General features: G+C 53.7%; 10 protein-coding genes across 10 annotated transcripts; 4 read left to right on the top strand and 6 right to left on the bottom strand.

Annotated features, from left to right (window-relative positions):
* Positions 1 to 304: 304 nt before the first annotated feature.
* J4E93_001772 (uncharacterized protein) lies at positions 305 to 1,495 on the bottom strand (the record flags this gene model as incomplete). The annotated part of the gene is made up of 1 exon (XM_049339722.1): positions 305 to 1,495. One exon carries the CDS (start codon positions 1,493 to 1,495, stop codon positions 305 to 307), a length of 1,191 nt encoding a protein of 396 aa, XP_049203679.1.
* A 1,686-nt stretch (positions 1,496 to 3,181) lies between these two features.
* J4E93_001771 (uncharacterized protein) lies at positions 3,182 to 3,868 on the top strand (the record flags this gene model as incomplete). Its single annotated transcript, XM_049339721.1, has 1 exon — positions 3,182 to 3,868. One exon carries the CDS (start codon positions 3,182 to 3,184, stop codon positions 3,866 to 3,868), a length of 687 nt encoding a protein of 228 aa, XP_049203678.1.
* Positions 3,869 to 3,921: 53 nt separating this feature from the next.
* Positions 3,922 to 4,843, bottom strand: J4E93_001770 (uncharacterized protein; the record flags this gene model as incomplete). Its single annotated transcript, XM_049339720.1, has 2 exons — positions 3,922 to 4,613; positions 4,675 to 4,843. 2 exons carry the CDS (start codon positions 4,841 to 4,843, stop codon positions 3,922 to 3,924), a joined length of 861 nt encoding a protein of 286 aa, XP_049203677.1.
* Positions 4,844 to 7,263: 2,420 nt separating this feature from the next.
* On the top strand, positions 7,264 to 8,180 carry J4E93_001769 (uncharacterized protein; the record flags this gene model as incomplete). The annotated part of the gene is made up of 2 exons (XM_049339719.1): positions 7,264 to 7,553; positions 7,610 to 8,180. The coding sequence occupies 2 exons, from the start codon at positions 7,264 to 7,266 to the stop codon at positions 8,178 to 8,180; spliced, it is 861 nt and encodes a 286-aa protein (XP_049203676.1).
* A 187-nt stretch (positions 8,181 to 8,367) lies between these two features.
* J4E93_001768 (uncharacterized protein) lies at positions 8,368 to 9,410 on the bottom strand (the record flags this gene model as incomplete). Its single annotated transcript, XM_049339718.1, has 4 exons — positions 8,368 to 8,609; positions 8,785 to 8,812; positions 8,872 to 9,169; positions 9,319 to 9,410. 4 exons carry the CDS (start codon positions 9,408 to 9,410, stop codon positions 8,368 to 8,370), a joined length of 660 nt encoding a protein of 219 aa, XP_049203675.1.
* Positions 9,411 to 11,944: 2,534 nt separating this feature from the next.
* On the top strand, positions 11,945 to 13,494 carry J4E93_001767 (uncharacterized protein; the record flags this gene model as incomplete). Its single annotated transcript, XM_049339717.1, has 4 exons — positions 11,945 to 11,988; positions 12,038 to 12,109; positions 12,158 to 12,900; positions 12,989 to 13,494. 4 exons carry the CDS (start codon positions 11,945 to 11,947, stop codon positions 13,492 to 13,494), a joined length of 1,365 nt encoding a protein of 454 aa, XP_049203674.1.
* Positions 13,495 to 14,636: 1,142 nt separating this feature from the next.
* Positions 14,637 to 16,238, top strand: J4E93_001766 (uncharacterized protein; the record flags this gene model as incomplete). The annotated part of the gene is made up of 2 exons (XM_049339716.1): positions 14,637 to 14,979; positions 15,037 to 16,238. The coding sequence occupies 2 exons, from the start codon at positions 14,637 to 14,639 to the stop codon at positions 16,236 to 16,238; spliced, it is 1,545 nt and encodes a 514-aa protein (XP_049203673.1).
* An 852-nt stretch (positions 16,239 to 17,090) lies between these two features.
* Positions 17,091 to 17,542, bottom strand: J4E93_001765 (uncharacterized protein; the record flags this gene model as incomplete). The annotated part of the gene is made up of 2 exons (XM_049339715.1): positions 17,091 to 17,291; positions 17,321 to 17,542. 2 exons carry the CDS (start codon positions 17,540 to 17,542, stop codon positions 17,091 to 17,093), a joined length of 423 nt encoding a protein of 140 aa, XP_049203672.1.
* Positions 17,543 to 18,970: 1,428 nt separating this feature from the next.
* Positions 18,971 to 19,849, bottom strand: J4E93_001764 (uncharacterized protein; the record flags this gene model as incomplete). Its single annotated transcript, XM_049339714.1, has 1 exon — positions 18,971 to 19,849. The coding sequence occupies one exon, from the start codon at positions 19,847 to 19,849 to the stop codon at positions 18,971 to 18,973; it is 879 nt and encodes a 292-aa protein (XP_049203671.1).
* Positions 19,850 to 23,377: 3,528 nt separating this feature from the next.
* J4E93_001763 (uncharacterized protein) lies at positions 23,378 to 24,358 on the bottom strand (the record flags this gene model as incomplete). The annotated part of the gene is made up of 3 exons (XM_049339713.1): positions 23,378 to 23,982; positions 24,061 to 24,207; positions 24,331 to 24,358. The coding sequence occupies 3 exons, from the start codon at positions 24,356 to 24,358 to the stop codon at positions 23,378 to 23,380; spliced, it is 780 nt and encodes a 259-aa protein (XP_049203670.1).
* Between the last annotated feature and the right edge of the window lie 1,495 nt (positions 24,359 to 25,853).

The raw sequence follows: 25,853 nt of genomic DNA, 5'->3' as shown, positions 1-25,853 counted from the left end.
TTCTAATAATAAACGTCTCCACTCGCTGGCTTGACGAGAACTTCATTCGCAGTGAATCGTATGATGCATGTACCAATCTACTCGGCTGCTTTGAGTGTTCTTCAACCCATGACTCTGATGTTTCGTAAGACTTTATCGAGAAAAGACAACAATCTAACGTGATATTACAACAATGCTATGCTAACGCTAAGCCGACAGAAGTATGTTTAGGCAACGGTGCATCCGACACCAACTCCCAAAATGCCCAACGGATATTCTATAGTTCCCAAACGCCCACATGTCCAACCCTAGAGACCATAGTCCCTTAATCACTAGCATACCCGCTCTCCTTGCCGCATTTGACATGCACCAACTCCGTCTTGCCGTCTCCATCAACAACAAGCGCCGTCAGCTTGCCCCCACTAACACACCCCGTATCCAGACCATAAGAGTACTCATGTATATTGAGACCCTTCTTTCTGTTGTGTCCGTAAACCACCGTCGCCCTATCCTCCTGCTTCAGCTTCTCCTGGCGATGATTCCAGAACTTCTCCCAAGGCGTGCCCGCATGTTTGCTACTCGGTATTCTCGTTTTAAGATCGATAGTCCGCATGTTCATAACGTGAAAGGGGTCTTGGTGTTCGAGCGGGGTGTCGGGGACGAGGCCGGCGTGTACGGTTACGAGGTTGTCTAATGTCGGGACGCTGCCGACGCGGAGGATGACGGGGCATTGTCGGAGGTATTCGATTTCTTTTTTGGTGAATTGTTTCGCTAGCTTACGCAGCTTGTAGTCGCCGTGCGATTGGCTGACTTCGTCTACGAAGTCGACGTTTGCGTCGGGGGAGTCGTCGGGAGTGAATTTGAGGACGTGACGATCTTGCGCGTCGGCGATGGAGAGCAGGAGCTTGTCTTCCCAGTTTCCGCGCACGCAGGAAGCGCCGATCTTTTGGGCGAGCTTGATGACGCCTGGCGAGTCTGGGCCCTTGGCTATCATGTCGCCGGTCATGACGAGGTGGTCGTGCTTGTGGTTGAAGTCGATCTTCTTGAGGAGATGCTCCAGTTCCTTTCTGCAGCCATGGACATCGCCGACGAAGACGAGTCTGCTGTGCTTCTTAGGCAGATGCTGCTCGTCCATGTCGCTGACCTGGATCATGCCCTTGAACTCTGGCCGGACATTGCTGCCGTAGCTCATCGTTGGTGCATTGTCCATGAGATGCAACTCCGTTCTGTATGCTGTGTGTCTAGGCCCAAAGTATGTCCACCAACTTATCAAAAAGAGAACCGCGATTACGAGATACGTGACACTGTGGCGCTTTATCCGCCGGGGGATTCGGTCGGTTGTGCGTGCGATCGCCGCCTGGAACTTTGGCGGAATCAGGAAATCGTCGTCGCGTGCGTAGAAGCCTTCTTCTTCGTCGGATACGTCAAGGTCGTCGCGGTAGTCTGGTATCTGCTCGATGAGGGGTCGCGGGCGGTTTTGCGCATGCGCATAGGGGTGATCACGGTACGACGTCATCGCGATGTTTTGGTCGAAGGGGAAAATCTCGCACTGCCGCCGTGTCTCAAGATAGTCTTCACAGCGAGGAAAACAGGCACTGTATACGACGACGTAGAATGCGAAAGCAGTGACAGCGTTATGCCAGTCCTTTTTATTATGGCCGAGCGGTCATTTGCGCTTGGTGTTTCTTGCGCAGGTCCTTCCTGTCGTGGCGGTCGAGAATTCTAGAGGCAGGGTCGGGGCAATTATACAGTAGAGGGTGCCAGGAAGTCATCGAGGCATGATCAGGCGGGCGAGGAGCCTCCATAAGAACGCCGCTGCTGTTTCGCGTTTGTCGAGCCCATCTAGCCTTGCTGGCTGACCCCAGCGTCGATCCCGGACTGCCGGCACGCGGACTTGGCGGGAGCGTGGGCCGCTACTTTAGCTACACACGTGTAATCCACGCGTGTCTGCATCCCATTTCGTGGCAAAGCATCTAGGCAGTGAAATAGAGCAGTCGCTGCGTTGAAAGCGCGCCCATTTCGATGCAGGTGGTGCGCCGTGGTTCTGGGCATACGTGCCGCTTGTGTCCTTTCGAAGCTTAGCGCTACCTGACCAGGCAGTCGCGAAGGATTCACGCCTTGACAATCAGCGCGATATCAGTCCAACACACTTGGGCAACATCGCATGTTCCTTTTTTGCTTCAGGTCTCATCATGTTGTTTTCCAAAGAACCAAACCCGCTCAAGGTGGTCGTCTTAGGTGAGGCCCAATCAGGCAAAACATGCTTCATTGACATGGTATGCGACCGTCCTGTCAACATTACCCATTGTCGTTTCTCCTCCAGTAGCATCAGTATTGACACTGGCTCTAGTTCCTCGAAGGGAAACACTTTATTCGCCACAGCGCTGTCGACTCCGAACTACTTTCAAGGACCATTTCGCACGCTGATGACAACTGGAGCTTTTCTTTCATGGATATAGATCTCCAGGGCTCCATATCTCCCTCATATCGCCGTGTCTTGAATGAATACATTGGGGGTGCTGATGGCGTCGTTCTGATATACGACATCACTGCCCAATGGTCTTGGGATGAACTCATCAAATACACGTATCCACACATCTACCACTGTCGCAACACCATATTTACCAAAGACGGCACAGAAGGGAGGATGCAAGGAGTGAAGAAGAGGTTCGGTTGTGTAGTAGTGGGGAATAAAAAGGACATGGTCGATGAGGATGCATCAAAGAGGCAGGTGAAAAAGGACATGGCGGAACAATGGGCTGCAAGTCAGGGTTTCCGGCATTTCGAGATTAGTTCCAATGAGCGCGGGGAGGTAGAAGATGTTATTAGAGCCCTGGTGGATAGTGTGCAGAGAGCCAGGCGTATGGATGCGAGAGATATTGGAGATAGTGGGAGAGACGGTGAAGGCGGAATAACGGGATGGGGCATGAAGGTTGTAAAGCGGTTGACCAATGGGTAAGCTGAAGTCTTTGAAGACAACTGCCATCATGTTCACGAACGACGATCCTTCGGATAAGAGGAACTGAACTATTTCAAATATCACTGCGAAGCAATGACGTAGGGACGCGGGCTTATCTCCGCCTAGACAAGTACATTATACATATCCCATCACGACCCCGTAATCCGCGTTCATACATCAACATCAGCCCGCATGCTCTGCAACCTTTGAAAACATAGAATTACGAAATCAAGCCCAGCGACGATGTCCAGCTCCACCGCAGAAACGTCGCCACTGACCCTCATATCAGCAACACCATCGCCATTCGCACGCATGAACCGCATCGCGCTCACTCTAAAAGGCATACCCTTCGAGCTCAGGAATGAGATACCATGGCAAAGCGCAACAGAAACACCCAAGTACAACCCATTGGAGAAACTGCCCATTTTGCTTCTCCCTGACGGCCGACCGCCAGTCTACGATAGCGCGCACATCCAAGAATACATTGTGCGCAAGTATGCAGACAGAGGCCCGAAGCTAATCACCGGCGACATGGACTTGGATCTACAAATCCGACAAATCGTTGTCTTGAGCGTGGGTTGCATGGACGCCATCGTGATAGCCCGGTTTGAAGCTCGCCGAGAGAAAGACAAGCAGTCGCAGCTTTGGCTCGATCGACAGAAGCGGAAGATCAGTGGCGCAATGCAGGCTTTCGATGAGATGGTCCGGAGTATAAGAGAGCAAGACAAGGCATATCTCGTTGGTGACGAGATGACGATTGCTGATATTGCGGTCGTGTGTACGGTAGGGTTTATCGATTTCGGAAGCATGAGCCCTGAATGGAAAAGCAAGTACGAAGGGTTGGCGAAGTGGTTTGAGGAACTGGATCAGAGGAAGGAGTTTGCGGAGACAAGACCCGTTATGTTTGATCTGAAAGAGACTGTAGTGTAGAGAACTACAGTATGGCTACAAGGTCGTCGAATGTTGGTATCGCATCCTCCAAGCTACTTCCTGGACGGCTCGTTTTGTGGCAGATTGTTATCTTCGCTCGTGAGCTCAATCATACTCTCTGTGCCAATCTCCTCGAGCTGTAGCTGTGGCGGGTACCAAATGTAAAAGCTGATCATAACGAGGAGCATCAAGACGCCATCGAATACGTATACTGGCCACTCGTTCGAGTTGAGGTAGCCGTCGTGTCCAGCGATGAATTCGACTAGGCGGAAGATGTTTCGTATCGAGATGAGAACAGAAGTTCCGTATAGCATCCAGAGCACATTTTCCCAAGGTACATCGACAGTTTGGCCTGTGTTGCGGAGGTGGAGTGAGAACTTGCGGTGGAAAAGAACGCAGCACCACATGAATCCGGCAAAGATGAGAACTTGTAGACCCAAGCCTGTGACGATAACACCGTTTCCAGCGTTTACCAATTTGGGCTTGGGAAGGAACCCCGCCCCAGTTGATTGGATGTTGAGACAAAGAAGGTCGCCTGCGATGAAGATTCGAGTGCACCATCGAGGTGACACATAGGAGAAGCGTTCGCCATGCGTGGCTCGCACTACGCGCGAATAAACCATGTACAGTGTGCCTGCAAACAGACACGGGGGAAGAAGGAGGAAGATCGCTTGTAGAAGGAAGGGGACTAGAGCGCCTGTATGATGGGTTGCTATTGCGCGACACGCATAACCCATGGGCTCAGCTGGATATGTTAGTCTACCGACGTACGTATGCCAGTCAGAACAGTGTCAATGGATACGTACAGAAGCCACCAGTAATGAATGGTATAGCGTACCATGTCCGATGTTTGTACGCTTTATAGGTATGTGCTAGAGTCAAAACGAGGAAAAGAATCCCAAACGTGATGGCTGCTGCAAAGTTGGGCACGTATTTCCAAAGGTAGGCGCCTTTGTAGGTTTCAAGCGCCGGCATTCTCAATGATGTATCGAGTGAGAGCGTGCAAAGGTAGTAAAAAAATGCTTCAAACGATGGCACTGCAGAGACAGGCAACAAGGGATTTGTTTCGGAATGGAAGAGGAATTGTGAGTACGAAAGCAGCACAAGCAAAGCAGTTGGAGACTACTTGTAGGGAGATTTTACGTGCACCCAGAAGATCATATTGTCTTGTTCCTGCCTTGCGAAGCGCCAAGGACCTGCCTTCTGCTAGCCATAACGCTCAGATACCCACAGGGCAAAACTGTGCAGCGATTGATGTATAGCCGCATGGCTTGGAAGGAAGTCGCGGACCGAAATGAGTAGAGCTTGCGAGTTGCAGCTGTCTTTACGTCCGTGCAAGTCTTTGTTGTAATGAGAATGTACTAAAACAGTTTGTTGAAGCGCAGGGTATCATCGATGGGTTGGCGGAATGGAGGAGAGGAGAGGCTGGCGCTTGACCCAAATAGGTTTACACGCGTGTTACGTCAGCGAAGGATGGCGCTAGTCAGGAGGCCTTACCCGAGAGATCAGGCCCCCTTCTCCGCCAAGCGCCGTTGCTCGTCCATGCTTCTAATGTCTGCACGTATGTAATACGCGTGTTACCTGATTTTTCACAGTCATGAAGCCAACATGCTCCGGCGCAGTCACAGGAAGTCGAAAGGTGGGTGCCTGGAATGGTGCGTCCTTTACCCCCCTGGTCTCACAATGTCCTTCCTCTCCTCTCATCTGACTGACACTTCCGTATAGCAAACGACGGCATGTCAAGGTAAGCTTTGGATTCAAAGCTCTCTTGAAGCTATTGGTAAACTGATACTTATCAGTGCGACGAAAACCGCCCTCGATGCCGGCTATGCACCGTTTCTGAGCGCGCGTGTAGCTTCACATCCATCTCAGCCCCAGATGCACACCCTCGATCCGTAAGCCCAGGGTTTCAATTTGACCTGAATGCTTCAGTCACACTCAACGATAACTCTCCGACAAGTTCTGCGCTCTGTGACGGTCGAACAGCAGATACTCCATCGACGGCTGGTAGCCAAGCGTACTATGAAGATCACGTCAACGTTGGTCACATGGAGCTCCTCCTGCACGCTATGCTGGACGAAGAAATGTACAATTTTGCCGTCGGCTTTGAGAAGTTCCATCGTTCTGGTATCGCTCTCGGTTTCCAGACGGCTTTGCAGGCGTCATACCTCATGCACCAGATCCTCGCCTTTTCCGCCTGCCATCTGGCACATGTCAATCCAGAACGCTCAGCCTACTTTCGTCACCAATCCGTGGCTCTACAGACACGCGCTGTTTCGCTATTCAATTCTGCCAGAGTAGATGTGGACCAATCCAATTGTGTACCGATACTGCTTTTCTCTTCAATGCTGGGTCAGCACCTACTGGCGGACACCCTTGCGTTACGTCCTTCGACCGGTATCGATGCATTCATCACACACTACGTGCAGTGTATAGATATGCACAGAGGTATCTATACCATTGCTACATCCGCGTGGCCTTTACTGATGAAGTCGGAGCTCGAACCGATACTTTCATTGAGTAAGACCTTCACTTCTCAGCTCCCAAAGGGCGATGATTGTCTGTCTGTTAGCAATCTCATCGAACACACTGACGACATGAGCGAAGAGGAAAAGCAAGCATGTCGAACTGCAGTGCGCTACCTTCAAGTCGGGCTCGATGCCGTGCAAAGCGACGAGGACTCGCCGATCAGTCGGTATCAAATGATCTGCGAGTGGACTATGCTTATTCCCCCGGGATTCAACAGACTCTTGGATGCGAAGCAGCCTGTAGCTTTAGTAGTGCTTGCTTACTACGCCATCTTACTACACTTCGGCAGACATTTATGGCAAGTCGGCGATGCTGGACGTTATATCTTCGCCCTAATCGAAAGGTATCTGGGCTCTCCATGGGAAACCTGGCTATCCCATCCACGAGTGGCGTTGTCAGATTCAGCCTTAGGATAGATCCGTGTTCATTGCAAGGCTGCACGGGTACAGGGGTGCACGCCACCGTTATATGAGCCGACCAATCGTGGCCAAAACGTTTTTCCTCCTACTTGTTCGGCTCACCAGCTTCCTAAATTGGTATTCCGTATGCTTCCGTCAGCTGTGCATATGCAAGGCAAGCACCCACGCGAACTCTACCCAACCGCCTGCAAGCATTTAACGAACAGCTGGTGGGCACATGGAAGGCTGTTCTATGGATGATGGCGCTCCGCGGGCATGATGCGTAATCTTGGACGAGAATGTGTGCATCGCTCTTACCGATGATAACTTTCATGTGCAGGGGCTGCCGAACCATGAGGCTGTTTAAAGGCCGTCCGTCGAACCTGCACTGAACAGCGTACTTCTCATTCACTTTGACGCCTCTCGGCCAGTTCTTTCCACACTGTCGCAAGAGCGAATTGCTCCAACATGAGCGTTTCAACCCCAGTCTGGTTCATCACAGCAGCTTCAAGCGGTTTCGGCAAATGCTTGGCCCTCGAAGCCCTGGCGAGAGGCCACAACGTCATTGCCAGCGCTAGAAGTCTCTCGCGCATCGCCGAACTCAAAGACGCAGGCGCAGATACCGTGGTTTTGGATGTCACATCACCGTTGGAGGAGCTTCAGAGGGTAGCAAAAGAAGCCAACGACAAATATGGATATATCACCCATCTTGCCAATGTTGCGGGCTACGTGCTCGTAGGCGCTGTAGAAGAAACCTCGTATGTGTTTCGTCGAGCTTGACCTCCAGGCTAGTAGACCTACTGACGACATGCAGCCCGGAACAAGATCTCAAAATCTTTACCACGAACGTGCTCGGTACCCTCAACGTCGTCAAAGCCTTCCTACCCCACCTACGTGCCACATCTGGCCATCGAACCATTTCAAACTTTGGATCGGTAGTGTCTTGGCAGGGCGGCGCGGGCTACGCTCTATACGCGGGAACGAAATGGGCTGTATCGGGTATCACGGAAGGACTGCGCGCAGAGCTCGCTCCCCTTGGTATCCCTGTTACCGTCATTGAGCCAGGCTACTATCGTACCGCTGTTCTTGCAGAGGGAGTGCAAGTGCAGAGCGAGAAGCATATCGATGTGTATGAGGACGGCGACGTGGGAGAGCTGAGGAAATGGCTGGAAGGGAAACATGGCACCCAGAGAGGAGATACTACGAAAGCTTGTCGGGTTATAGTCGATGTGTTGACTATGAGTGGGTGTGCTGAAGGAAAAGAGATACCGATAAGAGTGGTATTAGGAGAAGATGCGCATCAAGTGATTAGGGAGAAGTGCGAGAGCACCTTGAAGCTGTTGGACGAGTGGGAGGGTGCTGCAACCAACACTGATTTTGATTGATGGTGTCTCGACAAATGTCTTCTGTGGCCCATCTGGTGGGGACATTTTGGTATACGAGGAATACGCGGCAGATTCTGTAGCAGTCTAACAGCTCTTTGATAAGCTCTTTGATAGATGCCTGTGAAGAGGTTCATTCATGGGTAGTGGTACCTCATAAACGAGAGTGCCTCGCAGGCTTGTCGGCTAGTCATGCCAACTTCCATCTCTTAGCGAATTCTATGCCCTCCGCAAGCGAGCCGACTCTTGCGTCAATAACATATCCTTGTTCCGTAAATTTGATACATTCATCCCATAGATCTTTCAGCGGAACAGAGAAGGTTTCGATGAACTCGTTTTCTTCAAGCTCCGGCTGTGGGTTCTGGTTCTCCGGGCGAGACATGTCCACTGTGACGTGAATCATCCTGAGGTTGGTGTTGCAGAAGCCGGGATCTGGATGAAGATTAGTGTGCGTAATGTTGATATCTATGTGTGGCGTTCGTATGTCAAATGTGCACGGTCGTTGCCTTTGTGGCATCATTACGAAGAAGCTTTCCGGATGCAAAAGAAAATAATAAGGAGCGGCATACTGATGACGTCGCAAGCGCCATTTCCGAGCCCTACTTACCATTAAACATGATTGGAGTAACCCGAAACTAGAATGGGAGACATGTTATCAGCGTATGCTTGCATGGCAGATGAATGGATTTCTTACAGTCTTATCTGGGACGAGTTCTCCGACGTAGCCCGTTTCCTCCTTGAGCTCACGGATGGCGCAGGACTCTGCAGTCTCATCCGGATCCATCAAGCCAGCCGGAACTTCTATGACGGTCGCATCAACGGGCGCACGCCATTGCTTTTGCAGCAGAATCCGAGGCTCATCATTGGGTTTCGCTGGGTCCTGGAGGATGGCTGCAACGCCTACGCCGTCAATGTCAGATCCCGGTGGTCGGGTGAGACGTTCTCCGGATTCCCATGTGCGCTCAACACCTTTTGGGTCAGTGTAGGTGATTCTAGAAACTGTAAGCAAAGTGTTGACTAGTGTGTACGACGCAGAGATCCGGCGAGGCTCCGGCGTGTTCATGTTGTGAATGCCATAGACTGGGATGTATTTGTGGCATCTGAGAATGGCTTGAGGCGTCCAAAACCGCCGAATACTTACTTTTTGAGTGTCGCCCACTTGGCATCTTTGTTGTCAAGTGGCTCAGTCTTGACGACTTTGGAATTATCGGAAGTCTGAAGGGACGAGACCATTGTAGCTGTGGGTTGTTGTGCAATCCAACTTAGCCAGCGGACTCGTGCTAAGTAGGATGGAGAGTGTGTGAGGGGCGCCCTTGACAAGGGTAGCCACTAGACAGGGTGCGTATGACGCCATACATCGCGAGCTGCCAAGACCTCCCACCTCGAATACTCAATAGCTGTGCGCATGACATCCCCCAAGATGTGAGTCGCTCCTACCATTTGGAACTGATTGCTATATGCCGTTGGCCGTGCTTGAGATGCTGTTTCTGTGACTTTCTTCATGACGGTCTATTGGACATTCTCCGCGAAGATATTGCGCGGCCACTGGGTGTTGAGATTGAAGTATTAGAGTAGACAGTCTCTCTGTCTCACTACATACACGAGCCGAAACTCGGCGCTCGCGCGATTCTGGGGGTCACATTGGAGGCGCGTTTTCCAGGCCTCAACACTGAGGACACGCGACGCAAAAGAAGCCATCGTGCGGTTCAGGGGGCTGAGGCAAGTGTGGGATCTTGGCACTGTTTACAACAAGACGGAGCGGAACCTTGGGTGATGACCTACGTCCCGTCCATGGGACCTAAGTTCTCTATGACACCACCACACTTGGCTGTCCGAGTGATGGCGCCCCGGACTGAAAGTTACAATCGATAGCGCGACGGAGCCTTTACCAGGCACCCACGATTGGTCATGTCGAACCCACTGGCGACATGTGCAGAGGATGCAATTTCCAACTTGGCATCCTACTCCTTTTCGCATAACAGGGTGAGATGAGGTTTTGTCCCTGAAGCTCATACTATAGGCATAGGCGGCGCCGCCGGCGCGAAAAAAAAGTACGAGGTGGACTGGCAATAGTGGAACCGCTCAACTCCAGGTCCCGCCAAGCTAATGCCTGACCCTCTTTCCGCCAACGGTCGCCGTATTTCCAGGCAATGCTGAGGGCATCTCATTCCTCTGACGCCGGAGAATAATGGCATTGTCAGTCTGCTCATTCTCATGCATGTGCTCTATTTGTTGGTCGTTGTCTACTGCCATCGGAAGCCGAAGGCAGCGCGCTGCCCGGAAGTCGGCAACCGCGTGCTAAGGCACATCGTACTCGCTATACACCGCGGGACAGGGTTCTGTTCCTCTGCATGCATCGGTCGTGACAGAAGCTACCGCGCCGCTGGAGGAGTCAGAAGCGGATAGCCAACGTTTCGTTTCAACGGATATTGGCCCATTGCATCCTGGTGCGACAGGTCTTACTCCTGTCACGCATCTTTGAGCGCAAGCGTGCGATCGACTGCAGCTGCGCCCTGCACCTGCTGCATCGCTTGCGCTCTTAACACGCGCCTTGGTGTTTGAGGTCTTGACTGTGACCGTTACACAGAACATGCTGATCGACTCGAAGTGGAGGTTCGAGATCGATAATCGATGCTACAGTTGTTGCCGAGTTCCCGGGAGATTGCAGTAAGCGGAGGCACTCCGGGAGATGGGCATCGCATGGCGAGAACGCGAGAAAAGGATGCCCTGCGTGGGTGTCAGGCACGTTGTGCTGAAAAAAGCATCTGCAGTGGCCAGTTCCGCAGGCGCCAGGTCCAACTTGGAGTCCTGTTCCCCTGCCAAGCTCATCCAAGTGGGACCGAATAGGCCGCCTGAACAGCCGCCATGCCTGTTCCTCTCGCTGTCCCAACTCGCCGTCAGGGGCACGACGGGACGAGAAGCGAATCATGCTTGGGTGAACCGTCAACACGACATGGCTCCACGCCTGATGCGCCACAGCTGTGCCATCACAGGCTCTGACTGCTCAGTTGCCGTCACTGCCGCTCCTTTTGCAATGGCATCATCAGCGCCAAGCCCTCTACTTTGCACACAGAACACCACCAAATGGATCAATACCAGTGGAGAGACTCGTCATTACGCTGTACGAGCGCCCAGACTGACATCGAACAAGAGCTTAAGAGCTTTTCCGAATCTTCGGAGGGCACTGACACGAGGGCAGGGCTGGCTCTGCATGGGCATGCCGGGTCACAACGCCTTCAAACAAACCCTCAACTAAATCCGTTAGCGCACCTGAATCGCTTTCCGTTTAGGGCACCGTGCTTGCTTTGATTGGCCTCGACGCTCGCTTCACGAGCGGGCATGAGGACCTAGGCTGTCGCCTCCGCTTTTAGATCTCAACCATGCGTGCCGACGTCGTGTAGATAGCGCCAGACTACTGGAGCAGTCAGCGCGCGCCTCTGAAGCTACGCTCTTTTACTCTTTATCCCCCCGTAGCTCTGCTCGTCTTTGCATCGCTCTTCCAAGGACTTGCAACCCCAGTCACTCTTTCTTGTGTATCTTGTATACACGTCCTCTCGTTCCGAGCATCGTCCTGCACTGCGCCTTCCTTATTTGGATTTCCACGGCTTTTACCCGACACTCATTTCGCTACCTATGCGACGATAGACACTACTTGGATCGACAGTAATCAGTTTAGCCTATACATCCAGTGTACCGCCTACGAGGATATCAGCAAAATACATTCATAATCCAAGAGCACTATCCGCCATCGCGAGGTATTAATCATAATGTCGAACTGGTTTGGCGACTTGCAGTTGGCATACAAGTACATGTAAGTCATTAGGAGGATTTAGAGTGTTACAACGACTGACACTGCACAGTGTTGTCTTCTTGTCACTGTTGGTCATTACTATCCTCGGTGGATTCATCAAGGTGTTGTACAACCGTCAGAAGTAAGTACCAATATTGACACCATCTTGACGTGAACTAACAATAGCAAGGTTGAAGAAAGCGAAGCAAACCGAGCTAGAGGCTGGACCCAAGGAGGACACTGTTGAACTGAACCAACGCGAGAAGGATGAGGGTGATCTGTTTGGTATCCGCGCCATCGAGGCCGGATTCTACGCCGGAGTCGCCCAGTCGCGACCCACCTCAAGAGCAGGATCTGTCATGGGCGATAACCCAACAATGAGCACCAGCACCTTGGTCGGAGGAAGCGTCAACTCGCCGCTCATGAAGGGACAGTCCAACAACAACAGCATGCTCAGCCTGAACCTCAACGCCACTAAAGAACCCTCCACACGACGAGCTTCACCGCCTACCATGAAGCTCCGCCCATCCGAGGCCGAGCTCAGTGGAAGACGCAACCACAACGGCGCTGTCGACATGTCTCTCCAAGTTCCTCCTTCGCCCGGTCACCCGCGTGGTACCACCTCTCCTGACTTTGGTGGCTCCGACAGCGACAGCGACGGTTTCACATCTCCCCGGTCCATGTCACCAGCCGATTTGAACCGTCAGCAATACGCGCCAGCTCTCATGGTATCGCACCACTCCGGAGATGCGAACGCCATCAAGTCACAGCAAGGATCCTACCACAACTCGCCTGGTCAATCACCGACACCGCTCTCGCCCCACAACCCACCCACAGCGAAGTTGCCATCCATCCCTGGCCATGCTTTGCGGAAGGAGTCCCGCTCTCCATCGCCCGAGTACGACTACCCTCGCGTGCAGGTCCACGAGCCGAGTAGGTAACGCGATTTCCTGGTGCGTTGTCTGTTGTACTTTTAGCATTTAGTAGATATATATCGGGCCATCCCTAACTTTCTTCCAAGACTCTGAACCTTCGTCACCCGCTCTCCAACCCCAACTACAGGCACGAACCTACTCGCCACACCATGAACGAGACGGAAGCGACGCGAGCAGCATCTACAGCAGTGGCAACCGGCTAAGCACTTTCCAAGCATACCAAGCTTATCACGAGGCAGCGCAAAAGAAGGATTCGCCTACTCAGGTTTTGCAAAAGCAAAAGGCGGGCCGCTCAGCCTCTGCCGCCTCAACAGTCGAATCCGGCCACACATCGATCCTTGCGTCTACTGACGACGAGGCTGAACGCCGTCCCAAGTCAAGCAACCTGCTTGCACCGGGTCAACAGGGGCAGGAAGCTCGACTAAGCGAGTTTTACGAGGCATACTACCGCAACTCGCACCTTGGCCCAGCCCAGCCTGTCGACGGCAAGACACAATTCGCTGACCGGCAATCCACCATCATGGAAGTCGATACCCCAATGGCGTCGCCGATGTTCCCCCCCTCGAGCCAGCGCCCCGGCTCTGCCTTCTAGACGCCTTGGATAGCAATACCGCCAAGCTTCAGCAACACATCAAGACGTACTCATGATCTTGTGTATATTCGTACATATGTACATACAACTTCCACCGGTCGTCCCTTCCAATTCTTACGCATTGCGGAGGCCCCTTATTGGCGAGACGATTCCTTGGGCCTTGGAGGCGTACTGGCACATTCTTTGGGGCTCTTCGTTCCTATCTTTTCTTCGTTTGGGCGGATTATCGGACACACATTGACGACACAATGGCTTGGACGATTCGGGGATTAATCGGACTTGTGTGGGCAAAGGCAAAAAGGCGGAAGGTTCACCACGACGAGACGCATGCTTGCTTCATTACCACTATATACCTACACCACACCATGTACTGGCTTTATTTATAATTTCTATTAGAGTACCATAGCGTACGCGGCGCCGTTTCTACAGCGCTTTGAATATACTCAGCTCGGCAGAGTTGCTTTCTGAGTTTCCAATGTATAGAGTTTGTGCGAAACGTATATACCACATAGAGAGGAGATTTGCATCGACTACTTGTCGCTGTGGTGTGCCTGCGACGATTCTAAGTTTGATGCGGGTGCCTGGTAGCCAACACGTGAATGTTATGCAGGTGCATGTCTTTGCCGACCCACCCTACAATCACCCTTCACGAACAACACATACACCTTCCGGAGACCGAAGACCCGCCCGAAGACCAGACATGGTTCGAGGAAAAGCCGAGCAAGATCGGATTCCGACAAGATGAGATGATCTTCACACCACATCGCCCAGGCGGGAGTGATACCCCTGGCAGAAAGGGCCATGGCGGTGAGCGCGATCCCTGCAATCAATCTCGCGGCTTAAGATCGTGAGGTCGCCACTCGGATTCGTTCTCTCGACGACGCGGTTGCATGCCGGACCCTTGATCTGCACGAGACCTGACGTTCCGCGAAGTTTATTTCTACCCTCGCGCCGCCCGTGTGACGTTTCGACGAGGCTGATTGACTTTCTCCACACACCACTCCTTCTCCACGCTGCACATCGCCCAGTATTTATCGCGGCGCCTCACCCGCCCCACCGACTTTGGAACGCCCCTTCCTCTGCGCAATCAACTTTACCTTTCACTCAACAGGGTCTTTCCACAGACCCCAGCAACCGCAACCATGCTCACAATGTACTCCGGTTCCAAGCTTGCAGAGCTCCCGCCTGGAGTTTCTGCCTCGCCGTCCCCCCAGCTGCGACACAGAGGCACATCGACCCAATCCGTCCCCACGATCGAATCCACACACACATGCGACTCCCGCGAAGAGAGGCGGCGCGTGCACCATGAAGCCGATGTCGTCATCATCGGCGCGGGCATCGTGGGGTGCGCAGCTGCTGTCGCATTCGGCAAGCAGGGCCGAAGCGTCATACTGCTGGAGAAGAGCTTGAAGGAGCCGGACAGGATTGTAGGAGAGCTGCTACAGCCCGGTGGTGTCAATGCTCTGGAGAAGCTGGGCATGAGGGGTACGTTGAATCATTCCTAGCACACGTCTAGGGTGAAACGCTGACAGCAAGCCCCAGATTGCCTCGACGACATCGATGCGATACCCTGCCACGGCTACCAGATCTTCTACGGCAAAGAGGAGGTCCACATCCCCTACCCCGACAACCTCATCACCTCCGGACCCTCGAGAGCACCCGAAGGACGCTCCTTCCACCACGGCCGCTTCATCTCCAAACTGCGAGCAAAGGCCCAGTCCACACCAAACGTCACCGTCGTCGAGACCACCGTCACATCCGTCGTCAAGAGCGACTACACCGGCCAAGTCGTCGGCGTATCATGTCAAACCGCCGGGGAGCAAGACTACTACTTTGGCGCCGTGACCCTCGTAGCAGACGGCTACGCCTCCAAGTTCCGCAAAGAATACATCCCCAATCAACCCGAAGTGCGCAGTAAATTCTGGGGCCTCGAAATGATCGACGCCGAGCTGCCCATGCCCAACCACGGCCACGTCATCCTCGCCGACGCACCCCCCATCCTCATCTACCAAATCGGCACACACGAGACGCGCATTCTTGTCGATATACCCGCGGACCTACCTTCGGCGAGCCCCAAGAACGGGGGTGTCAAGAACCACATGCTCAATGTGGCGCTGCCCCAACTCCCCACATGTGTCCAGCCCGCCTTCCGCAAAGCAATCGAAGCGGGTAAGCTGCGCTCCATGCCCAACAGCTTCCTACCCCCTACGACGCAGAAACAAGCCGGCCTCATCTTCCTCGGCGATTCAATGAACATGCGCCATCCCCTGACCGGCGGCGGTATGACAGTCGCGTTCAACGACGTCGTCCTCCTCTCCAACCTCCTCTCCCCCGCCAACGTACCCACACTAGAAGACACCTCTGCTGTGCTCTCCGCCATGTCGACCTTCCACTGGAAGCGCAAGGACGGGTCATCCGTCATCAACATCCTGGCCATGGCTCTGTACAGCCTCTTCGCCGCCAACAACCAGTACCTCGAGCTAATCAAGAAGGGCTGTTTCAAGTACTTTCTGCGCGGCGGAAAGAGCGTCAGTGAACCCTGTGGCATGCTTGCGGGATTGATCACACGCCCTTGGATGCTTGTCTACCACTTCTTCTACGTTGCCTTCTACGCGATTTACGTCAGATTGCAGGAGGTGCCTATCTGGAAGACGCCGTACACGATTGTTGTTGAGAGTGCGATGGTGGTCTGGACCGCTATTTGCGTCATTGGCCCGTACCTTGTTGCAGAGGTGAAGAGGTAGTGAAGCCGAAGGCCAAGAATAAGAAGAAGTAGACGGCATTATGTATATACGCTTCATGGAGTCTCATTACAGGACTTGTATATAGGGGCATTGGTTGGCGTTTTCGGTATAAAGCGTGTCTAGAAAACCCCTTCATTTTGGGAGGTGGTACATATAAGTAGTACAGATAGTTAATACGTAATTATGACACGAATAGCCTTTATATTGGTTTGTCGTTACATCTTCCCCCTCTCTTGCATTCTCGCGATCGAATATCAGCGATTCATCTCTTTCTTCACCCTTCTTATCTCACCCCACAATTGCTCAATTGACTCCTCGTCCCCAGTTTCCTGCCTAGGCCCAGCCATGGCATCTACAAGTGCCTTTCGAGATGACGCAGTCGTGACGTCTCTCGCATCGTGTGGTTTGCTCAGAACAGGGTATTGTGTGTACTCTGGACGATTAGGAACGAGCACTTGTGAGGTGAGTGAAGAAGAAGGAGGAGGAGGTGGAGAAGACGAAGAGGTCGGCGGTAATGCTGTTGTTGGAAGCGCATCCGAGGAGGATATCAACATAAACGTGGACATGATGTCGGACTTTATAAAGATAGCGGTCTTCGTAGATGTAGACAGCGTTGTCGAATTCGTTGAAGGACTCGACGTCATCGTCCCTTCTGATGCTGCCGTCGCTGTGGGATCCGAAGTGCTCGACTCGACGTTCGTCGTTGAGATGTCGGGTGCGGCGGAGGTAGAAGGGATAGCAGTCAGGGCATCACCGTTCGAGAACGCCGGTGTCCAGTCCGCAAGCCCTGGTTCATACTCCTCTCCTCTCGCTGACGGCGGAGTGAAAAGCGGTCGTGGATTCCACAGCATCTCATGGAATAGCCATGCCACCGTTTGACTTGTCGAATTGGGGTTCGTCAACGGGAACGAGGTAGTCTGGCCTGCCTTTCTTGCCGCGCCGTAGCTTGTATACGGCCAGTGCTTCGGTAGTTGCTGTAAGTACTGCGTCGGTATCACGTCGCCAGACGTAAGCGTACTTCCCAGCCACGATGTCTGCGTATTCTGAGCCGAGCTGGCTACCGTTGTAGTAGCTTGATTTACATCTGTCTTTGTGAAGCGATCGGCTAGAGTAGATATCGACGGTATGTTGCCCAGCTCGGTGTTGTTGTCCACGGGCTCGTCGGTGGACTTGAGCCAGACGAGGAATAGAGCGAGTATATCGTATAGGTTCGGGACTGCGGTGTTGCAGAAATTATGGATCTTGTACCTCATTTGTAGGCTGGGTTCGCTGTTCTTGTCTACTTCGATGCCGGCTTGCTTCATGCATGCGTAGCACTGCGTTACGTTGTCTGTGTTTTGCGCTTGGTAGTTTGTGAGGATGCTGTTGGTCGGTTAGAGGCAGCTGGAGGGAGGTGATTCGAGGGACGCTTACTCTTTGTATACAGTTCCTCGGTCGTTGCAGAGACAACGCTGGTAAACTTCGCTTCGTCCATCGTCGCCATTAGGACTTTTCAGCGTTCCAGAGATGTTGTAGCAGTGCGCAAAGTCCACGAGGATAGAATCGCAGTACGGTGTCGCCCAGCAGGCAACTGTGGGGGGCACACTGGCCGGTAGTACGGACTGAGATGGCTGAAGGCTAAATGTCTGAGTGCTGGCCGCATTGGATGATGATGTAGGGAAGGAAGTCGTTCTTTCTACCAACGGTGCTGTGGTGTAGCTCCCGTGAGCGTCGTTGGTCATAGTATACTCTGCCTGACGACCCTTCATGGTATGGCCGTATCCACAAGCTGCATGATACGCAAGGCCCAACAGAATATAGACAAGCAACATCGTTATTCCCTAATACGGGGTTCTGGGTGGAAGACCAGCCAACCGGGAAGGATCGAGTAGGTAGCTCCTCAAAGCGAGCAAAAAGTTGAGATTTAATCTTCGTGAACACTCAGTGGGGATTGGCCATGGATAGCATCAGTAATTCCGTGGTACTCGTCGTGGAAGTAGCATGTCTCTCAAAGTTGTGAGATTCAACGTCAGCTTTGTCGTTTGCACCCATCGATTGGGCCTGTCATTCAAGTACTTGAATGAACCAAGACTGTGACTCTTCTCCTCCGTTGACACTTTAGTGTACTGAGTGTACATCGTCTGTGAAGTGCACCGGGACGGCGTGAAGACCCGACACCAAACGCGCCAGCTTCACCTGAGTACCAATCATCACCATTCCATATGCAACGCGCATCCGACCCACGTTCTTACGCGAGGTCCAGATCGGACTGAGAGCCGCACATTGCAGCGTGTAGACATATATACCGAATAATTGTGTTATTGTATAAATAGATAGATGCTAGATGGCAAGCAAAACTGGAATGTGATGACAGAGCCGAGAACGGGATTACAGATCTGCGCTCAACATGATCCGTCATCCGTGAGAAAAAGAGGCGATTACAGTAAGATGAGCCCTATATGTATGCGAGAAGTTGCAGTGCAGGTATTGTCGCTACAGATGGATGCGACGCTGCGATGAGCTGAAGATGGTGGCAAGCGCCGAGGCAACGCCGCGAACGGCGAAAAGCGAATAGGTACATAGAACCGAAACTCAAAACTGATTACGAAGTAGGGGCCGAAGAGACGATTAGAGATGTAGACATGCTAGGGATGTGTGAAGCAAAGAGAGCATCTGCTCGTGATCCTGGGCTGCACGAACAGCCGCTGCATGCAATGATAGACCGACAGAAATAGACAGAGCGGCGTGCCTGGTTAGTGGATCTCCAGATCTTCAAATTCGACGTATAAATTTCGCTGTTCGTTGCTGAGTCCCACACGGTGTCTGTGATCCCACATGGTGATGCCAAAGTTTGCAGGTCGACTCGCGTAGACGCCAACGCGTACGGCCTTGTCTTCTACACCCCAGAAGAACCAAGTGACTTCTCTCAATTTCCTCCAAATCCCCGGTTCTTCCTCGTACGACACCCACAGCGCGTAGCCGATGCGCTCCATCTTGACGCGCAGTTCCTTGAGCCGTTGTTGAAGCGGAGGAAGCGAACTCAAAGACCAATCGGCACCTTCACTATTGGCGGCTACAGCTGTAGCGTGGCATACGTTGCCGCAGAACTCAAGCCCGACTTTCACCCACTTGGGTGCTGGTGCAGGAGCGTCGTATGGTGGTGGCGGCCCACGTTCTAGTTGGGGGCTGGGTCCTGACTCGTCTGTTGGGCTGTGTGAGGCTGTCGTGCCGCAGCTTTCAACATTCTCATTACTTGAGGTTTGCGAGAGAGAGATGGCGGAGCTCGGCGTCGCGCTGTCGTCCAACCGGATGTTTGCAACATTTGGGACCTCTAATGTCGGCCTTGCGGTTGTTGATGCCGTCGCTGTCTGTCCCGGCGGTGCGCCTGCGAATATTACCAGCCCTCCTTGATCCCATTCAAGCTGCCAGTCTCCCTTGACCGTGACTTCTGCTACGATGAAGGGATTGCTCAAGGCAGTGTAGAGCATGGGAGCGGTTGAGATGTCGCCCGAAGATGGCCTTCTCCATAGATCGGTGTTTGGGGGCGCAACCAGAGTAAAGGAATCCAGCCATTCTGGTACGACGTCGTTTTCAATGTTGAGGGGCATGAAGGAGTCGCTCGCGGGTGGCATATCGTCAGTGATGCGCTCGATGCGCTCGCGGTCGGTCGGCGGAGATGAGCGCTCGGCGTGGCTCTGCTCTGTTCTACGAGTGGTTTTGATGGCGTATGTATAGGTGGTGGATCCCGTAGCTCCGGCAAGATGCCGAATCGTGTTGAGTGTTGTCTAGCTCTGTGTGACCAAGCTCGGATGGTCATTCGCTTTGGCAAAAGCAAGGATCCAGCTTACGTCTGACTTCGGCAGGATGTCAAATAGCCAGAGATCTGCATGAGGGATCGTGAGAAGCGCCCGCGCGAGACTCGTCAAGGAAGCCTATCGCACGGTCAGCACCAAACCGTTTCATGCCCCTAAGCGCCGTATACGACGCCCGCTCGTTTACGCCTCCCCCAGCTGTGGTGTGAACAGGACACGTGCTGACGCATTGATGCTACGCGCGGTTCTGGAGCTTACCTCGCTGGCGCTGCTGAGGGAAGAAGATGGTTGTTTTTGTTCGGCTCAGCCTGGAGTTCCGGCGCAAGCTATGCTGCTTGAATCATGGGCCGGTACACAGGTCAGGAGTGACGACAGGTCTCGCGTGAGACCTACCTCGACGCTGCTTGATGGTTATATAGCCCGACTGGTGCAGTGCTTGGCTTCCCGCCTAGTTGCAAGTGGACGTCCATCCAAGCTGAGAGGTGCCGCCACTGCAGACGCTCCAGCAGCTACACATCATTGCCATCGCATTCCAGAGGCCGGGATCAACCTGTCGCTAGCATCGTCTTGCGTCGGTCCCTGCGAGGCCCAGGGGAGGAGAGAAAGAGCATTTGTTGAAGGTACAAAAGTCTCCGATGCGGCAAGGTGAGGTGGCCAAAAGCTATTTCTCAAGCCCGCGCACCGCCGACCTGGAGCATGGAAAAGCTCTCGTCTGAACACGTCGACGCGACGCGGGCAACGGTCGTTTCGAGCTCCCTGCAGCGCATTCCTCCAGAATACTAGCCGACGTGGATTTCGTGTATCGGGGGCAGAATGCAAGTGTTCGTGGCAAGGCAAGAGCGATGTGCTGGAGGGTTCCACGACAGGAACTATGTTCTGCATGGCCCCTGGTAACTGCACGAACCCTCGCTGTCATTGGGCTTGTCTGGCCTACGTAATCGAGGCAGCTGCGAGACGTGCTCCGAAGACGGCAAGAGCGCACGGCGACACATGACAACAGCAACGGGCGTGGAAATTGAAACGACATGAGAAGTTGTGATGACGACTGACGGCAGTACGCCTTACTCGACATGCTGCACCTCAATGGCGACTCTTCAACGTCATCGATGTCCTGCAACTCCATATCGTTGTCGGCGGATCGCATCGAGGAGATAAGCGCAGGGTGCAGGAGCTTTGTTGTCACTCGAGCCAGCTCACGACATGTTCTTGGGCAGCATCACTTGTGCAATGCGCTGCTGTGCGGTATGTGGTGTGTCCACGAAGCAGCTATCCGTGGATGCGTTGTCCATCAATGGCCGCCCCGTTTAGTCGACATCCGTCGGTCGTCCTCCTTGTATACCTACGCAGGGCGTTCCCGTTAGTGGTCAATCTTCCATGCGCAACTGCATATCGTTTTGACGCTGTAGATATTGGACGAACTGTTGATCGCAAATCTCGACACCGTTCACGATGGCAGCATCGCATCGTCATTGGCTAGCAGAGTCGACGCTTTCACGCACGACATGACAGTATATACTGTGATTCACCCTCTCGGCTAGAGACAAACTGCCGATGCATCCATCGGTGAGTGTATTGGCTGTCGTGCGACCAAGCAGGCAGTGATGCTGCATCCCGATAGGCGTATGCTTGCTGACAACAGTAGTCGCAAGTCTGCCTGGTCTGCAGGGGAGCGCATCATCGGACTTGTTCCCACACCAACGACAAGATCATGTCTGCTTGAATCGCCGCAGTGGACGGTACACTGGCCAGATACTGCACTGGCGTTCCATGGCACGGCTTTCAGAGAAACCAAGCTACCGAAGCTGTGCAGCCATGTAGATGCGGTAAAAACAGAATAACGACTTGGCTGTGTTCCAGCTAATGCATTGGGTTTTCGTGAGGGCCGACTTCACCTGCGAGATTGAGCACCTCTCAAGATCTGTAGACTAAGTCAAATGAGCCTACCGCTCTGACGGATCGACAACCGAGTCGCCAGCTCGCATCAACCGGGACCCAGTAACTCAATTTTCAAAGCATACGGCCTGTCCCTGGTTCTCGAACGAGATGTTTATGAGATGGCATCCAGCGGGCAAGGCATCGTGCAGCACCGGTCCAGAGGTAACTCAGCCACTCCATCAAGCTTTGTACTTGGTGTGGCATAATCTCCCAGAGAGCTCCTCAACAGTCGACGTGGTTCGCAAGGTGCGAGCTAAGGTGAATCTACGGCTGATGAGGGAAACCAAGCGCTCGAACCTTTGCGCCGTCCTCAAGGCTTCAGGGACCAAAGCGTGAAATTCGAGGGATTTACCTGTTTGAGAAGGTACAGACGGGGAATTGGTGCTCTCTGACGGAAATGCAACGTCATATCTCATCTTTCACAGCATCAGCAGTCATATTGTCAACGAGAGTTTGGCAATTTCACGTTCTGTGACAGCTCATAAGCGGTCAGTGGCGGCTAGGTTAAACCATGTTGCCATGGAGTCGGCGAACCTACGCTCCTGTCATCTAGACTTTGTCACAATGTACGGACCGGTGAGCGATCATCAATTGTCGAAACATCTAGAGCCGGCCATCTGAGATGACGTTACGAGGAGGATAGCACGGCTGGTAGTAGATATACTATTGAACAGCATAAGCAGAAAACCTCGGCCTGCACGAGATCCGGAGTGGAATAAGGTTTGCATTAGTGGACGACATGTGATCTGATGTCTGGAGAATCAGAGGATGGGTACCCGGCATAAGCCGAAAAGCTTCCGAGCCGCCATTGGCTAGCGTGGCGGGTTGTGTAGTAACGCGGCTAATGCAAATGTCGCAACCTCACTACTCTACCGTGGCCCGCCAGAGACGTTTGCGGAGCCATGGCTGCAATCACAATTAGGTTGTAGCTGCATGCCTCACTACTGAGGCGGACATCGAGGCCGGAAGTTTGAAAAGCCTGTTATTCGGCCGATCTTTACTTGCATAGCTGCCGCAATCGTACGATGCATGGCTTGATAGAACCTGGGATGGTGAGGGCCAAAGATCGGCGGACAGGGAACAGCCTCGGAGAGAAGACCAAGAAAGTGGAGCGCAGACCAGCCGTTTGTAGTAACTAGCCGCGGATTGGGATACTTTTCTACTTGCCTGGATAGCGAGTTCAATCTAACATGTGTACTTTGATTAATAGAATATGAGAGCCAGATACGGTAGATGCTGCAGCGGCACGAGTGTAGAGATTAGTCAACGTGAATAATGCCATGGATGACTTGCAACGTCTCCCGAGCGAGACGAGATGGTAAATCCCGATACTAGAGACTGGGACCCGAACGCCATGAAACGTGATGCTAGTGGAAGAGTGTCAATCCCTACCAATATGTCTACCAACCGCTCTTAGGCCTTTTGATAGACATTGATGCGACGAGGGAGTGCGTCCGACGAAGCGCAGAGGTGCAGACCGTGATTGGCAAGGAGAGTGTCAAACGATGTCTCTGGCCGTAGTTGCAGCTCCTTGAGGGTCTCTTGGAAATGGGGAGCATGATTGGGGCGAATGGCCTTTTGATATGAGTCCCAGGTCTGGAGCTCGATGACTAGGTAGCCGCCCGGTTTCAAAGACGATGAGCACTTTGCGAAAAACGTCGTCAGACCAGCGTCTCGATGTTCGAGGTGGATCCATTTAATGACGGATAATGCCAGGATGACATGGTATGAGTCGGTAGCATCTTGGTCAGAGGGCAGGACCCAATCTGCAGAAAAGAAGGTTACACGCGGCCAGGCAGCTGACGCAGCGGAAGACGTGTGGACAGGCTTGCGGTGCGGTTCAATCCGGTAGCCATGAGTGAGCACGGCCGACATGGGAAAGTAGTCGACGACGGGTGGGTCGCAACTCGTGGGGGGTGTTGCACGGGAAGCGCGCAAGGCCAGGAGCTTCTCGGCCTGGGCAATCAGCTTGGGATCGATATCGACGCCAGTGACGGCAGCCGCGTGGAAATCGAGGGCTGCAGTTGATCAATATCTCGTCGATGGTGGTAATAGTCGGTTGCAGCAGGTGGCAGGGGTATCCTTCCTGGACTTACCTAGTTGGATCGAAACGCTGCCAGCATTGCAGCCGATGTCGAGAATGTGCTTGTTGGCGAAGATCTCCGGAATCGTCGCCGCCAGGATGTGCAGACGTGGGTCGCGAACGTGAGTCGCTGAGGCAGGAGGCTTGGCCCCACTATAGTCTGCAGGCCGTCAGCACGAATCGAGGCAGGGCAGCAATTGCCGAGCAGAGGCCGCTTTGAGCCACGGTAGAGGGCACGTCAGAACGCCCACAGCCCGTCTGGGTGAGGTGGCCTCGCACGTACCCACGTAGTTGCCGAAGTGAGCAGCCATGCGGGCAGCGTGTCGATCGAGCCCTGGAGTGGCGACGTGATTCAGCGCAGAGTAGTGTTGCAGCTGTGGGAGACGACGGGGCGGTGAGGGAGGCGTGGGCGGCGGTTGGGTGGTCGCGTAGAGTAGAGGGCAGAGACGGCAGGTGCCCGGGCGGACGATTGGCTGCGACACGTGCCAGGGAGAGCAATTGGCGGACTCGCTCACCGAGGGCAGCGTCGTCGCGATGGGTGGTGAGGGGTAGCAGAGGACGAGTGTGTCAAAGTAGACATGCGTCCGCCTGAGGTAGCACACGGCGGAGGCGGCTAGCCTAGGGCGCGCGCACACACGCAGGTACGCCGTGCGGGCGCAATATCAGACTGAGCAGCGAGGCAATAAGAGAGGCGCTAGGACCGCTGCAACGTTGTTACTCGGGCAATCTGTTACTCAGACAATCCAGCTGTTACTCTAAACGGTCGACTGCCGTCTGATGTGGAGTAGACCACGCGAGACAGTGATAGAGTGGTAGTGGTAGTCTGGTAGTGGTAGAGTGGTAGACAGATAGACAGATAGACGACAACTGCCGTCCCATGTCCAACTGCTCCCATGTCCAACTTGGGCGTCATGGGGTTTGTCCACGGGTGCCTTCCATGACTGCAATATGCTGCCACTCTCTCCAGGGCCGCAAGCGAAGGGCCGTGATTCGTGTCGCCGCCATGGCAGCGATACTGGCAGCATACTGCGTGTCTTAATTGTCTGCTGTTAACGACAACGGTCGCCCACCGCGGTCAAGCGCAAGCCACCGACGAACATAAGCGGCCGTGCCCGTTGCCCACCGAGTCCGATAGCCAGGTGCGGAGGCTTTGTCTCATGTCACTGCTGGATGGGCGCATGCGACGGCAGCCGTCTTCCAAAAGCCCGGTAGCCGTCCTGACTGGGTTCACCAGCCCAAGTGGGTGCGCGGAGACGGACAAGAAAGGCGTCGCAGGGCAGATCGCTTTTAGCCGCACCGCTGCAGCCTCGCCATTCGCCCAGCCCGCTGACAGATGGGCCTCCAGGCCGTTCCCAGGTTCGCGCTGCAGCCACTCCTGACCTCCATCTGGACCCTCGCCGAAAGCGTCGCCCGCCAGCGCCCACCGACCGAGTTACGTGATATCTGGCATATTGCTCCATATTGGCTGCCGCCGGGTTACAGTGTGCAACACCCTGGCCCGCCTTGATTCGAAACAGACGTGCCTGCGAAACCGGGACGCCGTTGTTTGTCGACCTTTTACCCGGCCGCCAGCCTGCAACGGACGCCCCACGAAAATACTGCGAAGCCAGTTCACTGAGCTAGACTTCCCAAAGTTTCCTGCTGCATGGCGCCCGCTGAGGCCACATGCACCAGCCAGACGCCATCACCATCATTTGATCATGCCAGTCGGCCATGACATGTCCCCACTCCGTCACCTGCGAGCAGTGCCCATCTCCCGGCCTTCATATCGCTTGCACCCAGCCCACGTCAGAAACCTGGGGACTA

The sequence above is a fragment of the Alternaria ventricosa genome (assembly GCF_023758065.1).
Source record: "Alternaria ventricosa strain BMP 2768 chromosome Unknown scaffold_2, whole genome shotgun sequence".
Classification (NCBI taxonomy): Eukaryota; Fungi; Ascomycota; class Dothideomycetes; order Pleosporales; family Pleosporaceae; genus Alternaria; species Alternaria ventricosa.
This window is presented reverse-complemented; position numbering and strand designations above follow the sequence as displayed.